The following is a 17,336-nucleotide window of genomic DNA, read 5'->3' on the forward strand; positions in this document are numbered from 1 at the left end:
ACTTATGAAATAAATAAATGGCCCATTTTAGATAGCAACCCTCAGTAGATGTGGGGTGTTTAAGAACCTATAAGGATACAGATTTGTTAACTAAGCCATAAGGCACATCCACACAAGGCAGTTACGTCCACTCCCTTTTCAATATGGCACCACAGACCTATGTACCTTGAGAATTGTATTTCTTAAAAATGTTTTCTGTGTTATTGTCAAAGTAAAAGTTTCCTGCAGGAAAAATATAGGAGTGGAAACATTTATTCTCCACATAACTGGCTGTATAAGTGCATCATATTAATAATTACTGATATAGTTGAGAAGGGTGGCTTTTATTTATTTATTGTATAAATGATGCCACATACTCTCATTATAAAAAGGACCCCTGAACAGTTAGGTCCAGTCAAAGGCGAATATGGGGTTGTGGCGCTTATCCCGCTTTCTGGCCAACGAAAACCAGAGCGCATGGAAACGCTGTTTACCTTCCCTACCACAGTGGTACCTATTTATCTACTTGCACTGGCATGTTTTCGAACTGCTAGGTTGGCAGGAGATGGGACAGAGAAACGGGAGCTCACCCCGGCGCGGGGATTTGAACCGCTGACCTTCTGATCAGCAAGCCCAAGAGGCTCAGTGGTTTAGACCACAGCGCCACCCGCGTCCCTACTCTTATTATATCCTTTAACACACTAGCAAAGTAAGGCAACTGATGGAACTTAAAAACTCGAACTTACAAACAGGAATTATCCTCATCATTTTACCTTTTCCATATACACCTTTTGCATTTTTAACTGAGCAAATAGTAGTTGGTAAATGTACCTGGCTGATTAGAAGATTGCCAGCCTGAGGTTTTGACTGCATACTGAGGTCCTGTCGGCTTGACAGCTGGCACAGATGTTGGATTGGCAGGAACTGGTCCACGTGTGCCGTTCTCTGGAGTTTCAGGCATGCTCCTTACTGTGGCAGCAGTGTAAGCAGTAGACTGTGTTTGCTCCAGAGAATCACTATTTGGAAACAAAATATTATCCCTTAGTTTAGAGCATTCACAAAACAAGGGTAGATGACGTTAGATGAATGTGCTCTTGCTTTACATAAATATGAAACTAATTTTATCCGGAAATTACAAAACTCTCTTCTGAAATATTTAACTTTCATTATATCCGACATACACACACACAGCAATGTCTTACGACAATTCGGACTCAGGGAACATGACACCTCTCATTTTCAATGTTTTGAAACCCAAGCACATGCTGAAATAGCAAAATGCTGAGATCAGTTACACAATTGGTACATAACGCTAATGCTAAGGTATAGTGTTTCTGAAATGCCCAAGACAAACAAACAGACAATCAAATCAGGAAAAATACTTTTAAAAGACAAGCTTACACCTCTGGAAATAACAAGCTTATTCTAGGTTGCACTGTGGCTGGTGTCACTATTGAAAATTCAGTGTTTTTGTTATCTAAACACTGGTCGGATGCACCCAAGGCTTTCCGTTTGAAGCCATTCCAGTAGGCAAGTGAAACTAGCAGATGCTTTAAGTCTGTTATTTTATTTTGCAGCTACTTACTACCGGGTACTACAATTATATTCCATCTTTCCTCCAAGGAGCATCTAGGGTCTGAGTACATGGTTCTTCCTCTTTCGTTTTAACCTGTGAGTCATGCTAGGCTAGGCTAAGAGATAGCAATTGGCCCAAGGTCACCCAGTGAACTTTGTGACCGAATGAGGATTTGAAAACGACTCCTCGGTCCTAGACATTTTACTCACTATACCACACTAGTTATTACACACAAAAAAGGCATACAGCTGCAATGCAACAAACTATGGGTATTTTAATGGAAGGAAATTAACAGAAGCAATTAACAACTTGGCCAGAGGCCAGAAAGACTGAGGAGAGGGAGCTATTCTGCCTAGAGATATGGTCCCTGGAAGCAGCAATGCTATTGGCTGAAGTCATCTATAAAGTCATGATGACTCATCACTCTCCTGTGGATGTTGGTTGGAGTAGTGGTTGTTAGTGTTTGGAGCTTGTTCAAGAGAGTTTAAGACCCGTGTATGTTCCTGTATATAGTAACTTGTGTACCTGCTGTAAATAATAAATCTCTGTAGTAAACCAAGTTACTAGTCAGTAGCGTTTTGTTCCTGCTTCATCCTGCCCGCTTGGAACTGATTGCTTCTGAACCATCTGCACGAGCTCTGCAACGATATAGTAATACCCAACAGAAAAGCCTGCAGCCTTGGTGGAGAGTGGCCTTTTCATGAAACTTTTGATTTATGGCTCGCTCCAATGCCTATTGAGCTTAGGAGGCGGCTCTCTGTCAACATTTGTGGCAGGTCTCACACACCAATAACTGTTGGAACTGTTTTTGTAGGATTTACTTCATCAAATCAGAAAACATTTTTCTCTTCTGCTGCTCCACTCCCTCTGGGCTTCCTCCCAGTGGTAATCTTTACATCACGTTCAGGTAATCATGGAAATGCTGTCAATATGCAGCACGACGACTTAAAAAGCGCTAATTTCCATAGCAATCGGCTTTCTGGCATAATTCTGTGTATCAGTCAGACTGATTAATGGGACAGTGTTTTGAGGGAAGAAAATCCCACATTAATATTGAGAAACACTAACACAGAGTTGCTTATCTGTCAAGTTCATTTAACACAGCCAGCAGAAATCTCAAGAATGAGCCCCCCCGGGCAACTGGGTACCTCCCTCAAGGGAGTGCATCTTTTGCCATTAAAAGTAGTAAAGGTTTTTCAAGTTCCTTGAAGTGATACAATTTCTCTGACCTGTAGCTTTTAGAAAGACTCTCAAATTTTGTTTAAGAATCTTGGGGGGGGGGGAGACCATGTGCCACGCATGGGGGAGGTTTCAGGTTCAATCCCCAACATCTGCAAGTAGGGCTGGGAATGTCCTCTGCCTGAAACCATGTCAAGATTCTGCCAGTTAGCTGGCCTCTGGATAGTCTTGGATTCCATCAGGCTTGACTATTGGCCATGCTGGCTGGGACTGATGGGAGCTGTAGTTCAGCAACACCTAGAGGACGAAAGGCTCCCCACCCCAAGACAAAGATAGATGGATGAGTCTGACTCAGTATAAGGCAGCTTCCCATGCCCTTCTTTTAAAAGATATAAGGTAGGCAGGCTAAAGGTAAAGGGGCCCCTGACCATCAGGTCCAGTCGTGTCCGACTCTGGGGTTGCGGCGCTCATCTCGCTCTATAGGCCAAGGGAGCCGGCGTTTGTCCGCAGACAGCTTCCGGGTCATGTGGCCAGCATGACAAAGCTGCTTCTGGCGAACCAGAGCAGCACACGGAAACGCCGTTTACCTTCCCGCCAGAGCGGTCCCTACTTATCTACTTGCACTTTGATGTGCTTTTGAACTGCTAGGTTGGCAGGAGCTGGGACTGAACAACGGGAGCTCACCCCGTTGCAGGGATTCGAACCGCCGACCTTCTGATCAGCAAGCCCTAGACTCTGTAGTTTAACCCACAGCGCCACCTGGGTCCCTAGGCAGGCTAGAACATGCTATTTAATGCATTGCCATGTGCTTTTCGTTTTCTTACGTATGATAGGTTGGTTCTAATTAAGTTTCAGTTTTTTGGCTGAAACAACCAACACTCCGTTTATCAAGAGAGCTAGCAAAAGATCAGAGAAATTTTGAAGGTGGGAAGGGAGACCTAATTGCTGTGAGAGCTCTGCCCCTTTCCCCTCGGCCCTCCTATTCCTGCTGCCCCTTCCCCATCTTCCATCCCCTCAGATTCTCTTCCTTTCTCTTTGCTACCAAAAGGGCCAAACCAGATTTGATGGGGCAGCCATATTTGTTGTTCATGTGCCTGTCCTGTTTATGCATTGAAATCGAGGGAATTCAAAGAGGCATGCGAGTGAGAGGAGCTTACCTCTTGACACTTCGCCTCCCTGAGATCAGTCACTTCAGGTACTTTTCTCTCAGCTCAGTTCCAATACTGGAGACGGATTGGGAGAAAAAGTGCCTGAAATGATGAAGTGCCTCCCTAAAGCAGGAAAGACAAAAAGGCTCACACCCCACACGTCAACACCCTGGTTTCACTGTGGAATAGCGAGGCGGAAAGGGTCATTGACATGACTGTTCCTAAACCTCCCTTCTCGCCATGGGAAGTTTGGGAAGCTGCTTGGTTTACCGAAAAGCTCCAGAAAATAAAGGAGGCCTGACATTGTCTACAGCAGGTTGCGCAGGTTCTGGTGTGAATATGATAAAACAGAAATACGAGTGCATAGCCATTCCAAATGGATGGCACTGGTGGCTGTGAAAAAAAGCAACTCTCTCTGTCTCTATTTCATCCTCAGTGAATCACCCAGTAGGGGCTATTAAGAATGGTAAATTAGGTAGTCTACTCCAGACCAGTGTGGTATCATTGAGAGAAGACCAGTCAATAGCCTTCTGTGAGAGATCTGTGAATGAGGGGGGGGGAGGTGTGTAAGGGTATGATCTTCTCATCTCATTTCAATTCACAGTAGAGATCTATGCTGACAGTTTGCCTGAAATCAATACTTCCCATGTCTGACTTCTGAGGTTACATATGAGGATATTTTGCTTTCAGCTTCAAGATTTAGAAACCTGCTTCAAGTCCTCGAGAGATCAAATCAAACTCACTAGCTGTTAAGAGCACTGCAGCTGGAAATATAATTTGAACATGCAGAAAATAGAATTAATTAAATTTAGTAAAAAGCTAAATTAGCGACAGTGACTAATGAAGAATGAATTAGAGCAATAGAGCCACTTAAGTAAAAGTTAATGAGATGCAGAAGAGCTGAAGTATGCAAAGCACTTGCCTAACCTATGTATTGCATTCCCCCAAGCTAGTATTAATTCTGTAAAGTAGATCTCTACATATAATTTTTAAAGATTTCCCCCCCCCTTCTCCTCATCTACCTAATTTATTGCTGTATTCTTGAAGAACAATGAACTCTCTCTTGGGCTTTTATGGGGACAAGACAGAGAACTGCTGCAATCCAGGAACTCTCTTTGGTGCAAGAAATTTAAAAAGTAATGCATAATGCAGTACAGGTTAGGGTGTTCTTTTGTGAAAAGGAATGAACTTCAACATGGGCAAATTTGCACCATTGTCTGCCTAGATTGCAACTTGGTACATGGGCAACAAGCTAATGTACAAAAGTGCTTCAGAAACTTAAGCAAAACAGTGGGGCAGTCATTCCCAGGGCAGACTACAGAGGTCAGGAAGGCCAGACATCTGCTGAATTCTTTAGATCAGAAAGCCTACAGTTTAAAGCCACTATTATCATGTTGCATTGAAGAACAGAGCAGCAGGCAAACATTATTAGGAATTATTATTAGGAACTCATTGCCAAGCTTAAAACCATGGAGCCACATGGGATGAACAAAGACATAGGATTCTTATCTCATTATGCATGATCAAGCTTTCTTTAGCGCCTCAGCCCCTGCTCCCCCCCCCCGCAGGACCAATTGCAGTCATCAGCAGTCGTTAACAGCCATCAACAGGTTTACCACTCCTATCAGCCCATCATCCATTCCCCCCCCACCCTCTGTATGTACATAAGGGTCTGGCTCTTCTGTTTCAAGTGTATCTGAAGAAGTGTGCATGCACACGAAAGCTCATACCAAAATAAAAACTTAGTTGGTCTTTAAGGTGCTACTGAAGGAATTCTTTTATTTTGCTTCGACTCAGACCAACACGGCTATCTACCTGTAATTATTAGGTTTGTACCATTCCTGGTCGAAAATCCCCCACTAGTGAGACAGTTTGCCCATAGAGATCCCTAAGCACTGGCCATATTGCTGTTAATTCCAGAAATGGTATACCATATAAGCACAGTCTCTATCAGCCTGACTTGCAGTTTCCATGGTCAGATTGGCAACAGTGAGCAAAAATGTCAAATTTTAAGGAGTGTTGGGAGGCAGAATAAAACCAAACAACCCCCCCTGGGGGGGGGTTGCTGTCAGGCAGAGGTGAACCACCCTTGATATAATGAGAATAAAATTTGACATTTAATGTAGAAAACAAAACTGGAAGGATTAAAGAGCAGGAATCTTGCTGAGAAATGGTTTTGCTTACAGAGGGCACTGAACCATATTCAAACACTAAATATTGTAAAAGTTAGAGTTAATTGCTTTGCATGGTGAAAAATAAACTGTTTCTGTGTAGATTTACTTATTTGACAATGGGAATATGAAGAAAGACTTAACAGACAAAGCAAACTATTGGGGGAAGGGAGGTTACAGGAGAGAGTCAGTCATGCTGCGTAAGGGCTCAGATGAACTTTACATCAATGTTTCATGAGGGAAACTTGAAAAGTGCAAATAGGTGAGCCTTGCAGGAGAGCATTCCGAAGTCAGGCCACCACCACAACAAAGATCATATTCCATAACCACCTGCCTCGCTTATGAAGATAGGAAAACACAATTTGAGCAGGATTCTTTCTAGAACCTGTTGCTGGGTTGTAACTATAGGTCAATCCTTTAAGCTATTCTACTGAGTCCTGGGCTTTCCCTAAGGTGTCTTATTCCACTACCTACTGACTTAGAGAGCTGCAAGACTCTCCTTCTAAAAGGAGACTCTCCTTTGTGGCATAGATGTCTAATCAGTGAACACAAGAACCAGAACAAACTGTTATTAGATGCAGGCATTCTTAAAACTTTAGCATTCTGACTTAACATACTGTCTCTCCTGCAACTATTCTCACTCTTTTATACAAATAGTTGTACCTTGGAAGTCAAACAGAATCCGCTCTGGAAGTCCGTTCAACTTCCAAAACGTTTGGAAACCAAAGCGTGGCTTCTGATTGGCTGCAGGAGGTTCCTGCAGCCAACTGGAAGCCGCGCCGGAAATTTGGCTTCCGAAAATCGTTTGAAAACTGGAACACTCACTTCTGCATTTCAATCGTTTGGGAGCTGATTTGTTTGGGAGCCAAGGCGTTCGGGATCCAAGATACGACTGTATTAATATATATTTGTTTGCCCCATATTCCTCTAATGCTAGCCCTCATGTTACCCAACCACAATTAACCGTCGTTTTCCTGATGTTCTGTACAAGTCATTTCCCTCTAGCTCCACCCAACATTCTATTGCCCAACTGCCAATCACCTTCCCCTTCAACTTTTGTTATAAAGACACTTTTATTTTATTTTTCATTGAGGAGGCTGGCAATAGGTTATGTTTTGGAAGAGTATGTTGTTAGATATCTTATTTCCTATTTGAAACACACACACACACACACATATCACACAATAATAAACAACTGTTTAACTACTGTTTAACTGTTTAACTGTTTCACTGTATCTGAAGAAGTGTGCATGCACACGAAAGCTCATACCAAAATAAAAACTTAGTTGGTCTTTAAGGTGCTACTGAAGGAATTTTTTTTATTTAACTGTTTAACTACTTTTCCTTTAGGACTGCAGCCTTAGTTGGGTCTCTGTTTTAAGGATTAGCTTCTAGCTAGCTTCTAATGAAAATCAACGTTTTGCTATGTTACAGGCATCTCTTTTTAAAAACAAAGAGAAATGCACAAAGTAGTCAAAATGGTTCCACCTTTTTATCACTAGTAAAATGAGGTAGGTATTGAACTCTAATTTGTGGTTTCTGGAATGTTAAACAGAGATGAACAGATGTAAAAATAAACCTGCCATTTCATAATGTTTGCAGGCATAATAGAAATGTTTGGAGGAAAAATGCCTGCACAATGGCAACATAAAAAATGCTTGGTGCCAAGGTCACAGGAGACACAAAGGAAGAAGAAATTCTTACTTTCCACCCCATAATCCTATTCTGCTCTTAAAAAAAAAACTTTCCGCAGTAAATTACAAAGGTAAATGTTTATGTTGCTAAAAGTAACAGTGTTTCCAATGGTTTAAAAGGAAAAAGAATGAACTGCCAGGCTCACAAAGGAGGTAAAAAAGTACAAATAGGGCAATGCTATTCAAGTTCTTTTTGCCTTGGATTCTGTTTAAAAGGGCACATGCAATAAAGGTGTGAGAAGTGGGACTCCAAGTTGCATCATGCACAAAGCATTTTTTCCCCAGAAGCACCATGGTTTCCTCCATAACACTAAATCATTAGTGTTACAATCCTAGAAAGGTGTCAATTATGTGCTAATAGAGGGGGTTTGGAAGTTCACAATTTAACTCTCTTTATTTAACCACTTGCCTGGCACAAGTAACAGAGTGAATTATACTTGCATGTTTTACAACGCCACCTACCTGTGTTTGGGCTGCTACTGCAGCAAAATCCTAGATTTCTACCCTTGGACTTCTAAGTTCCCGGGGAAATCCATCCCTAGGACCAGGCCCGGCTCTAGGTAGACCCCCGGTGGCGCAGGGCACCATGGCGCCGGCCCGCCAGAAAGGCGCCGCGAGCTGTGCCCGCCCGCTGGCCGGCCAGTCCGCCGGTCCGCCGCGCAGCGGCACCCACCCACCGCGCTGGGAAACGGGGCGGGAGGGCGCCAGAGAGATTGCGCTGTGCCTTCCTGCCTGCCGCTGCGCCCACCCGCCCACCGCGCTGGGAAACGGGGCGGGAGGGCGCCGGAGAGATCCGGCGCACCACAGCGGCAGGGGCGTTTAAGACGGCCCTGCCTAGGACAGATGTGCACAAAGTTCTCTCTGCCTTCTTTCATGACATGACCAATGGACTTTTGCAACTAGACTGTAGTCCCTACAAAAGTTTCAAATTGGAGCCCAAGGAACACATGCTTTCCCCCTTCCTTCCCCAAGCAAATTCTCCTCCCTCCCTTTGTTAAATGCGACATGTGCACCAACAGAAACCAGAGTTAACCACGTTCACCCACAATCATAGTTTCCAGTTCCATTTTAATCTATGGTTTCAATTCAAGTTTATAAAAAAATTTTTATGATGTTTGTCAAAGGTGCTTCCCATCCAAAGAATGCACACAGTAGAGTGAACTCTTTATTGTCAAAGATAACACAGTCACTTCTGGAGACCTACACACACCAATCTGGTGCTTAGGGAGCCATTCCCAGGTTCGTGTTCTGTGGAACAGGTGCAGCAACTGGTGACCACTCCCCCTCCACCAATTTATGTACCTTCCCCCAATGAGCTGTGCACACCTAGTGGGAGACTACACCTGCATGGAAGCTGCTTCTGCTCTTCCCACTTCACTTCTCTCTTGGTTCTGGAAGACAGTGGTGCAGAAGAGGGTGGGCAAGCACCTGGCCCTTCACTTGCCTGGCCTGCCTCTGCCTCCTCTTCCTCCAGCTCTGAAGCTTCCCCTGCCTCTGATTCTTGCCTCCTGGCTGGTACAGGTCCTCACAGACCACTGCCCCTCTCTCCCAAGTCAGACTCCAGCCACCCTTCCCCCAGTACACACTCTGAAGAGGAGGGGAAAACACATTTCTGAGACCGGCTCTCAATTTACAAATCAGTTTGCAGAGAGTTAGCATTGCATCTACATACAGGCAGTGGTAGCCAAATTGTGGTGGAATGTCCTAGTCTAAAGGGTACGTCCATTCCAACCACTCTTCCTGTTTTCAGAGGTGCAGGAAGTGAAGAACCTTTTGGTGTCATGCCCCTGTGTTTCTGCATTGGATGCGCCAATTCAAAGATACTCCACAGGCAACCGACACACGACTAAACTATATGGCAGCGGCCAGTTGTATGGAAGCACATTATGTATGGAAGCCCATATGCAGCTACACTAGCACAAAAACAACTCCTGTTATTTAATGATAGAACAAGCCTTTGAAGACTGACTGCTTTCAGCTGACTGTGCTGCTGAAACGTGAAACCCTATACTCCTGTAGTTTCATAATATTTTCTCATATGCCTACGATTTTTGAAAACGTTCCCTCTTTCCAACCTTTTTTTGCACCTCACTATTGTGAAAGACATATGGTAGTACTTTCATATATTACAAAACTGGCCTAGAACTGGCATAACAACCCAGATTGGGGGAGGGACAAGGACAAAGTTTTATGAAGTACCAAAAAAAAAAAAAACCCCAAGGGGGGGGAAGACACTCATTTAGCTGTGGAATACATAACACACATTCACTGCTTTTTAGGAATTTATGATACAACAAAACAAAGTCCTTTGTGTACTGTGACTTGGGATATTCAGAATTATGCCTGCTCCTGAGGCACGTTAATAGTGAAATGGTCCGTGTGTGCCGAGCTAGAGGAAACTAGTTTGCTAGACACAATAAATGAGCTAGTTGCATCTAAACCATCAAAACACAGACGTCTGGTTTGTAGGTTAAATAAAGCTTCCAAGGAAAGTTAGGTCTAATGTTACCATAGTTGTGGTCAGGAAGTATGACACAGAACAAAATGTCCCACCCCACAAGGAAACATGAAACATTTTATGGAGTAGCTGTCAAATGTGTATAAAACCATTTATTTGCTCCCCATTTACCGACAGTAACAGCCTCATACGATTAAGTCAGTGAATATCTGAGGAAGAGAGACTCTCTGTTCCAATAATACAATAATGTGGCTTCTTCACCGATGGAGCTGTTGCCAGTACCTCATTCAAAACTATTGATTCCACTCTGGTAACATTTTTCCCACCTTGCAGTTAACAAAAAGGTCACACCTCTTTTAAATTAAGGGGAAAGGTTCGGTGCTATTGCAGCAGTGTGCAGCACATCACACATCCAAAATGAGTTGGATAGCCACCACCAACCTGCACAATGTATAATGACAGCTTTTTAAGAGTGATTAACAGCTCTGTGCCCCACAACCTACACACACACACACACACACACACACACACACAGAGAGAGAGAGAGAGAGAGAGAGAGAGAGAGAGAGAGAGAGAGAGAGAGAGAGAGAGAAGCTCCCCCCCCCATGCAGCAAGATTCCCTGTCCCATTCTATTAGGTTGTAATGGATATTTTGCTAATAGTGACTGATCGGTACTAGTGAAAATAAACCACAAGAAGACCTCCATCCTGGAGCTAAGTACTACATGAGTGGTAGACATGAGTGTGAATTAATTCATGACAGTCCATTAACAAGTTAGAAGATAAGAAGTCAAAGGAGTGCAAAACCATTCCTGTCAAACACTCTTACTGTCTCCAGTTTCTTTGCATCTCGAAAGCACTTGCCGATTGTCTTGATGGTCTTGTACTTTCCAGAGGTGGTGGTTTGATAATAGGAGTAATGAGAAGGGCATCCAACAGTGAACGATAGGTACTGTGATCAGAGAGTCTGGTAAGCATTTAAAGAGAATTTACTTTGGCAGCTGGTTTACTTGCAAAGTAGGAGGTTAACTAGACATGCTACAGTTGTGAGAGGCGAACTATCCAGGGCAATTCAGAAATGAGTTGCCGACTCTAAGGCAATGCTCCCTCTACTCACAGCCCCCCAACAGGGGTGTTGACAAGTACTTAAGGGCTTGGGACAGAGGCCTCAACAACAGCCCTATAAGTGGGGGGGGAAGGGGCAGGAGACTCAGGCTTCAGGAGCCTTTTGTCACCCCCTAACACCGCCCCTGTCCCCCAATAATTTCAAACTGACTCATGATTCTGGTCATAATATACAATGCTCCTGAGCCTTTGAGAAAAGGAAAGATGTGCAGCCTCCTAATTTGACTCACCAGGCTCTGAGAAGCTTCCTAATCCCAGCAGCCAATAATAGAATCTGCAAAGGCTTTACTAAGCTCTACTAGCTATCCTTCTATCCTGTATTTTCGTGACAGCTTCAACTTATAGCAAGCCAAAGGGGGAAAAAAACCCTCTTCCCATATGTTTCTCTGCTCATTGCAAATATTTCTTTTTGAGGGAAATAACATTGCTGCTTGAGAATTATGAGGCATGCAAAATTCTATGTTGAACCAGATAATTCCAAGTTTTAGACACATCACTATATCAAAATTAGAAGGGTGGGCTGGGTAGTTGTTTAAAAGTAATGAATAGAAACTGCTAAGTGCATCCAAATCACCTTGTATGGGTTCATTTAAATAATTAGAGTGACACATCCTGCTTCTGCATCCAGTATAAAGCCCCAAGGTAAAAGACTGAATTTTTGTTTGTGTGATGTGTTCAAGAAATGAGCAGAGCATGCCTTTTCGGCTTCTGCTGTGTATATTTAAAAGGAGTTATATAACTAAATAAAATATACCTCCCCAGGTGCAGCTTCAAGTAATTAATTCGCTCAGTTGGGGAAATGATGTGGGGTTTCAAAAGACAAATAATATCCCATCCTACGTATCTGAATCTTGAGTGTATTGTAAAATGCTAGTACACTGGTTGAATTCACACAGCCGTGTACTAAAGCAAAACAAGCAGAGCCTTGACCCTCTGGTTTCTTACTGGGCAGCCATGATGGCGATAGCAGCTTCCACTTGGTTTGGATTAACAGTAGTTGAAGATCGTCATCTGAATTTGGCTTGTTTTCATTAACCAGCCAGTTTGTACATGTTCAGACAACATGGCAAATAGCAGTATTGTAAAAACGTAAGTAGAACTTTCTGAAACGATCCTTGCAGCTACCTCAGAGAAAGAATACATGACTCCGGAAGGGGGAAAGCAAAACTTTTGTTTTAGCATCACATCTGAACCAGCTCTGTTAAATTAGCGCCACTGAATTTCACCACTTGCAAGTGAACATATTCCACCTCCCAACCCTCCATGAGATACAAAGATATTCCAGACCTCCGTACAGCAACTGCAGTAGACACAGCAGCAGCGGCACTCTTAACTTGTGACGATTCCACCTTTGGAAGTAAAGTAGAGGGGATGGGAGCAAATGTTACATTACTTCCCAGTGGATTTTCCAGCGGCTGTTTCATAGGGTAGAAGCTTCAGTTCGAGTGGAGAAAAAAGCAAGGAAGCGAAAGGATAGAGAAAAAGGAAATGAGAAATAAAATACAGTATGCAAGACACATTTATAGAAGTAATTTCAAAGCTCATTCCTAGCAAAGCAGCAATAAAATCACTAGCACATTGGATGGGGGAACTGCGTGTTGATTCCTGCATTAAGAGGGTTGGTTGGATTAGATTACACTTGGGGTCCCTTTCAACTCTATGATTCTATTATTATTATTATTATTATTATTATTATTATTATTATTATTATTATTATTATTATGGGACATTTAAGCCACCTAGCGTACAATTTCATTAATGAAATTTTCATAACTGCTTCAGAGACTTTTAGAGTCGGCCCTGTAACAGGAGTTTGACCATGTTCAACCCATGCAGTGGTGATGGCGCTCATATTTTAATCGAGACAAAACAGGAAGACTGTTGCCTTCACATTCTCCTTACAGACTGCCTGGACTAATCTAATAGCAATAATGCAGCATTGTGTGTGTGTATATGTGTTAGGATTCTTGGCCCGTGTTGCAGTCATGGGATTGTTTTATCACATGACGGTGTATGTTTTCATTCCACATAGTGGGAAGTGACGGAGACAGGATGTTTTTATTACTGTGTTTCCGTGATGCAGAATTTTTGTCCTGTGTTCGTTCTCTTTTTGCTGTTTGATGCTGATGAGGAAGGAGCGGAGTCAGAATGCTCCCGAGTGTATTATATGTACACAAAGTAGTTTAGCCAATATTGCTGTGCTACTGACTCTGTTACGCTGACTGCTAACACTCTACTTGATCCTGAAGTGTGCTGATGTCTCTGAGGCATCAGTCGCTGTGATGTTCGGGCTACAGAAAGACTTTTAATCTCCCAAACGAACGACCAGGAGGGAGAAAACATGCCAGCCGGGCATGTGTCTCTGCCAGGTTCCTACTCGCTCCTGACAGTATATAGTGTGTGTGTGTGTGTGTGTGTGTGTGTGTGTGTATATGTATACACACACACACACACACACACACAGTATATATATATATACAGTATGCACACACACACACACACACACCAGAGGTGTATGGCATTATGGTTCAAATGCAGTACTGAAAATGTTGGACTAGTCAATAGCATAGCTCTCCCAATATCCAAGTGCACCTTCCTTTTGATCTTCTTAAGATGTATCTCCATAATTCATTTAAAGCTTCAAATCAGCATGGTGGCTTTTATAAGGCAATTGTAAAGAAAATTTGATACATGATCGTCTCTGATCGTCTTCCATGAATTTAAGCATGGAGTATTTGGTTTCAGGTCATTGGGACACAGAGCTTGAATTTTGTAATGAATAACTAACTTCAGATGTTAAAAGAAAATTATCTGACTCCTCATAAAAACAGCAGTGGGGGAAATGTATGAGGTTCTTTTGAGCAACACTGGTATTCAGAAGCGTTATATATATTTTCAAAGTTACTAGACTCCCCAGAGCAACCAGTAAAGGTGTGGCAGCATTGCTGTTATTGCTCAGGATTAAGCTTCAAATAATTCCCTTGTGGACAGTTTACCTGGCTGAAGATTTACTGTCATTGAAAATGTCACTCTATCCTTATTTACTATTTTTTTGTTGTCCTGTTTATGTTGGACAACCTTTTCTGCAATGTATTCTTGGCATTGCTATTTTTTTGTTGTTCTGTTTATGTTGGACAAACTTTTCTGCAATGTATTCTTGGCATTTCAGAAAGAAAAGCATTTACTTTTTTACAGTTTAACTTTTATGGATAAAAGCAAAAACTCCCCCTTGCCATGCTTTTGCACACACACACAAGATAAATACAGGGAGCCTTATCTCCCTTTTTTTAAAAAAGCATAGGAAGTAATTTGGTCTTCAAAATTCTAGGATTCCAATACCTGCCAGGAAGAGGGGGCACCAATGCAGATTTCCCAGTCTGGACTGTTAAAGTAGATTCCTCTGGAGCAACTGGAGACATAAGTGTCTCAAATGTCTGAGTTGCCACTGTGCTAGTCATGGGTAGGCTCCTTTTAGCTTCATTTGCACCCAACCTTGCACCAGCTGAGGCACTCAGCTCTGGAGAACCAGTTTTTATCTTACTTGACCTTAATTCAACAAGAAGTATGCTACGTTAAACACAAATACCATACTTATGTATTTAAATGTTACCTAATAAAAGGCGTAACCAACAGTTATGGTGCTCAATAGGGTTTTGTTTTGTTTTAATGAACTACATCTGTTCAAAAGACCTGTGGTATACAAATATCCGGTGTTTACATTTGCCAAATTTCCAATCCCCCCCCTCTTTGGATAACTCAAGTCAACTTTGGATAATGTGAATGTGAAGGCAGTCATGGTTTCCTTCCCCGGAGATGGCACTCCTCCAGCTCATAACTGACCAAAAATTATACGCCCAATTTCATTCCCTGAACTTGAATGTTACCATACTTAACACAGATCTTGGATGGTGGTCAGAAGGGAGAACTAAAAATTATACTGAGTCAGGGTCACTTGACACAACTCAGAAAGATCAGTGTAGGATTTTAGGAAAGCCTGTGCGCCAATATTTCCATTGTTATACCAACCAGACTTCATATGTCTGGGGTACATGCAATGCAAATTTCAACAGTCACACAGAACATGTCCCCTTATATCCATTTGACAAAATTTATATACTGTTTGAGTGTAAGAAAACCTCTAACCGGCTTACAACAAAAATGCTTATACATGCTGATGGGAGAGATGGCAGCATCACTGAAGATTAGGTCTGTGTACAGAAGCTATTTTAACTTGGGTGTCTAACGAAATACCACTGCAAACAGAGATTTGCCTTTTACATTGATGCTCATGGGAACTATTGATCAGAACATCTGTGGTTTCTGCTCTTACTGAGCCCTGCTGCCATCTTGTGGACAACAGCGTATCTACTGTAGGAACATTTGAACTATCTGTTGATCCATCTCTTGATCACATTGAATGTCTGAACAGAGTGAAATACCTCCTCTCCCCCTTCTCATTCATTCTGTATACAGACTGTCACTTGAGGTAGAGGTAGAGGTAAAAGACCCCGGACAGTTAGATCCAGTCAAAGGCGACTATGGGGTGCAGCGCTCATCTCACTTCAGGCTGAGGGAGCTGGCATTTGTCCACAGAAAGCTTTCTGGGTCATGTGGCCAGCATGACTAAGCTGCTTCTGGCGCAACGGAACATCGTGACTGAAGCCAGAACGTACGGAAATGCCGTTTACCATCCAGCCACAGCAGTGCCTATTTATGTACTTGCACTGGTATGCTTTCAAACTGCTAGATTGGCAGAAGCTAGGACAGAGCAAGTACTTGAGGTAGAGCAGAGCTGTAGGATAGGTCTCAGAAGTAGGGAAATTGGATTATGGAGAAAGTTGAGGAGAGAGGGATGAAGGGAGAGGGAGGAGAGGCAGGCAGGCAGGCAGAGAGAAAAATTTGGAAACCTTACATTCACTGTTCTTCAGCAAAGTTTGACAGGCATTTTGTCAGCTTCGGAGAATAAGTAATAAACAGTTTTAAAAAATAATTTATGATATGCTTGGAACAGAATGCAATAAATTAGTATGAAACTACCTAGTGTAGGTTGATGCCGTTTTGGACACAATGGCTACTTGGCTGCTATCACTTAAAATATGAACAGTAGCAGGTGGATATGGTGCACACCTGGGCAAGGCCTCCAATGGATTGTTGAAAAAAAGTTCTCTGAAGAAGAAAATGACAGAGCTTCTAACCCCGGAAGTTCTCTTAGTATCCACCCCAACCCACCCCCAGCAATTGCACAAATGTATCTGGAGTTGGCTAAAGTTCCCATACTACGTGGTTAATTTGACAAACTTTACAGGCATGGCTATCTCCAACCAATTTCTGCTCATGTAGGATCCACAAATATCTGTCTGTCGACAAAGAAGACAAAATGCTGGGCTAGACCAGTGTTTCCCAACCTTGGGTCTCCAGCTGTTTTTGGACTACAGTTCCCATCATCCCTGACCACTGGTCTTGCTACCTAGAGATGAGGAGGGAGTTGTAGTCCAAAGACAACTGGAGACCCAAGGTTGGGAAACACTGGGCTGGATTAACCAGTTATGGTGAAATCAGTGGTGGAATTTGAGGGGTACACACGATTGACCAGAAGTCTAATTCATAGACTCCAATAAGGACATACAGTTTCTGTTGTTATTTGTGCTGGCAGTTTCTGGGATTAGCTATGTCTGAGGTGGGGAACATCAGGCCTGGGGGCCAAATGCAGCCCTGTCTAACTAATCTGGGACTCTACACAGCCAGCACTCTCCCTAAGTCATACCCTTTATTGGCTGCAATTCATGCCTCAGCTGGAATGTGTCCTTGAACTGTGGTGATGGTTGTCTGGAAAGACAGTGAGGGCGAGTCTGAAATTTTGCATGGCTGGAATGCTGCCTAATATTCAAAGGTAGGATTTGCACCTACTGCCCCATTCACTTTTTGTCTCTGGCCTTGTCCACCACCGACGTACAACCCCTAAAGGTTTTCTGTCAAGGGAATGCCCCCCCCCCAAATAAGAAGGGC

The 17,336-nt window shown here is 42.9% G+C and overlaps 1 protein-coding gene across 9 annotated transcripts in view; it reads right to left on the minus strand.

Moving 5' to 3' along the window:
- Positions 1 to 17,336, minus strand: part of PDLIM5 (PDZ and LIM domain 5) — a 138,985-nt gene that overhangs the window by 23,893 nt on the left and 97,756 nt on the right. For 8 of the 9 annotated variants that reach the window (XM_088660501.1, XM_035112566.3, XM_088660500.1 and 5 more), the window contains exon 8: positions 811 to 995. In XM_088660501.1, coding sequence (XP_088516627.1) covers positions 811 to 995 — 185 coding nt within the window. Of the gene's footprint in view, positions 1 to 810; positions 996 to 11,034; positions 11,173 to 12,617; positions 12,765 to 14,669; positions 14,877 to 16,367; positions 16,497 to 17,336 lie in introns of all 9 variants that reach the window. The other variant, XM_088660503.1, reaches the window with a different exon arrangement.

The sequence above is a fragment of the Zootoca vivipara genome, chromosome Z1, assembly GCF_965207765.1.
Source record: "Zootoca vivipara chromosome Z1, rZooViv2.hap1.1, whole genome shotgun sequence".
Lineage (NCBI taxonomy): Eukaryota > Metazoa > Chordata > Lepidosauria > Squamata > Lacertidae > Zootoca > Zootoca vivipara.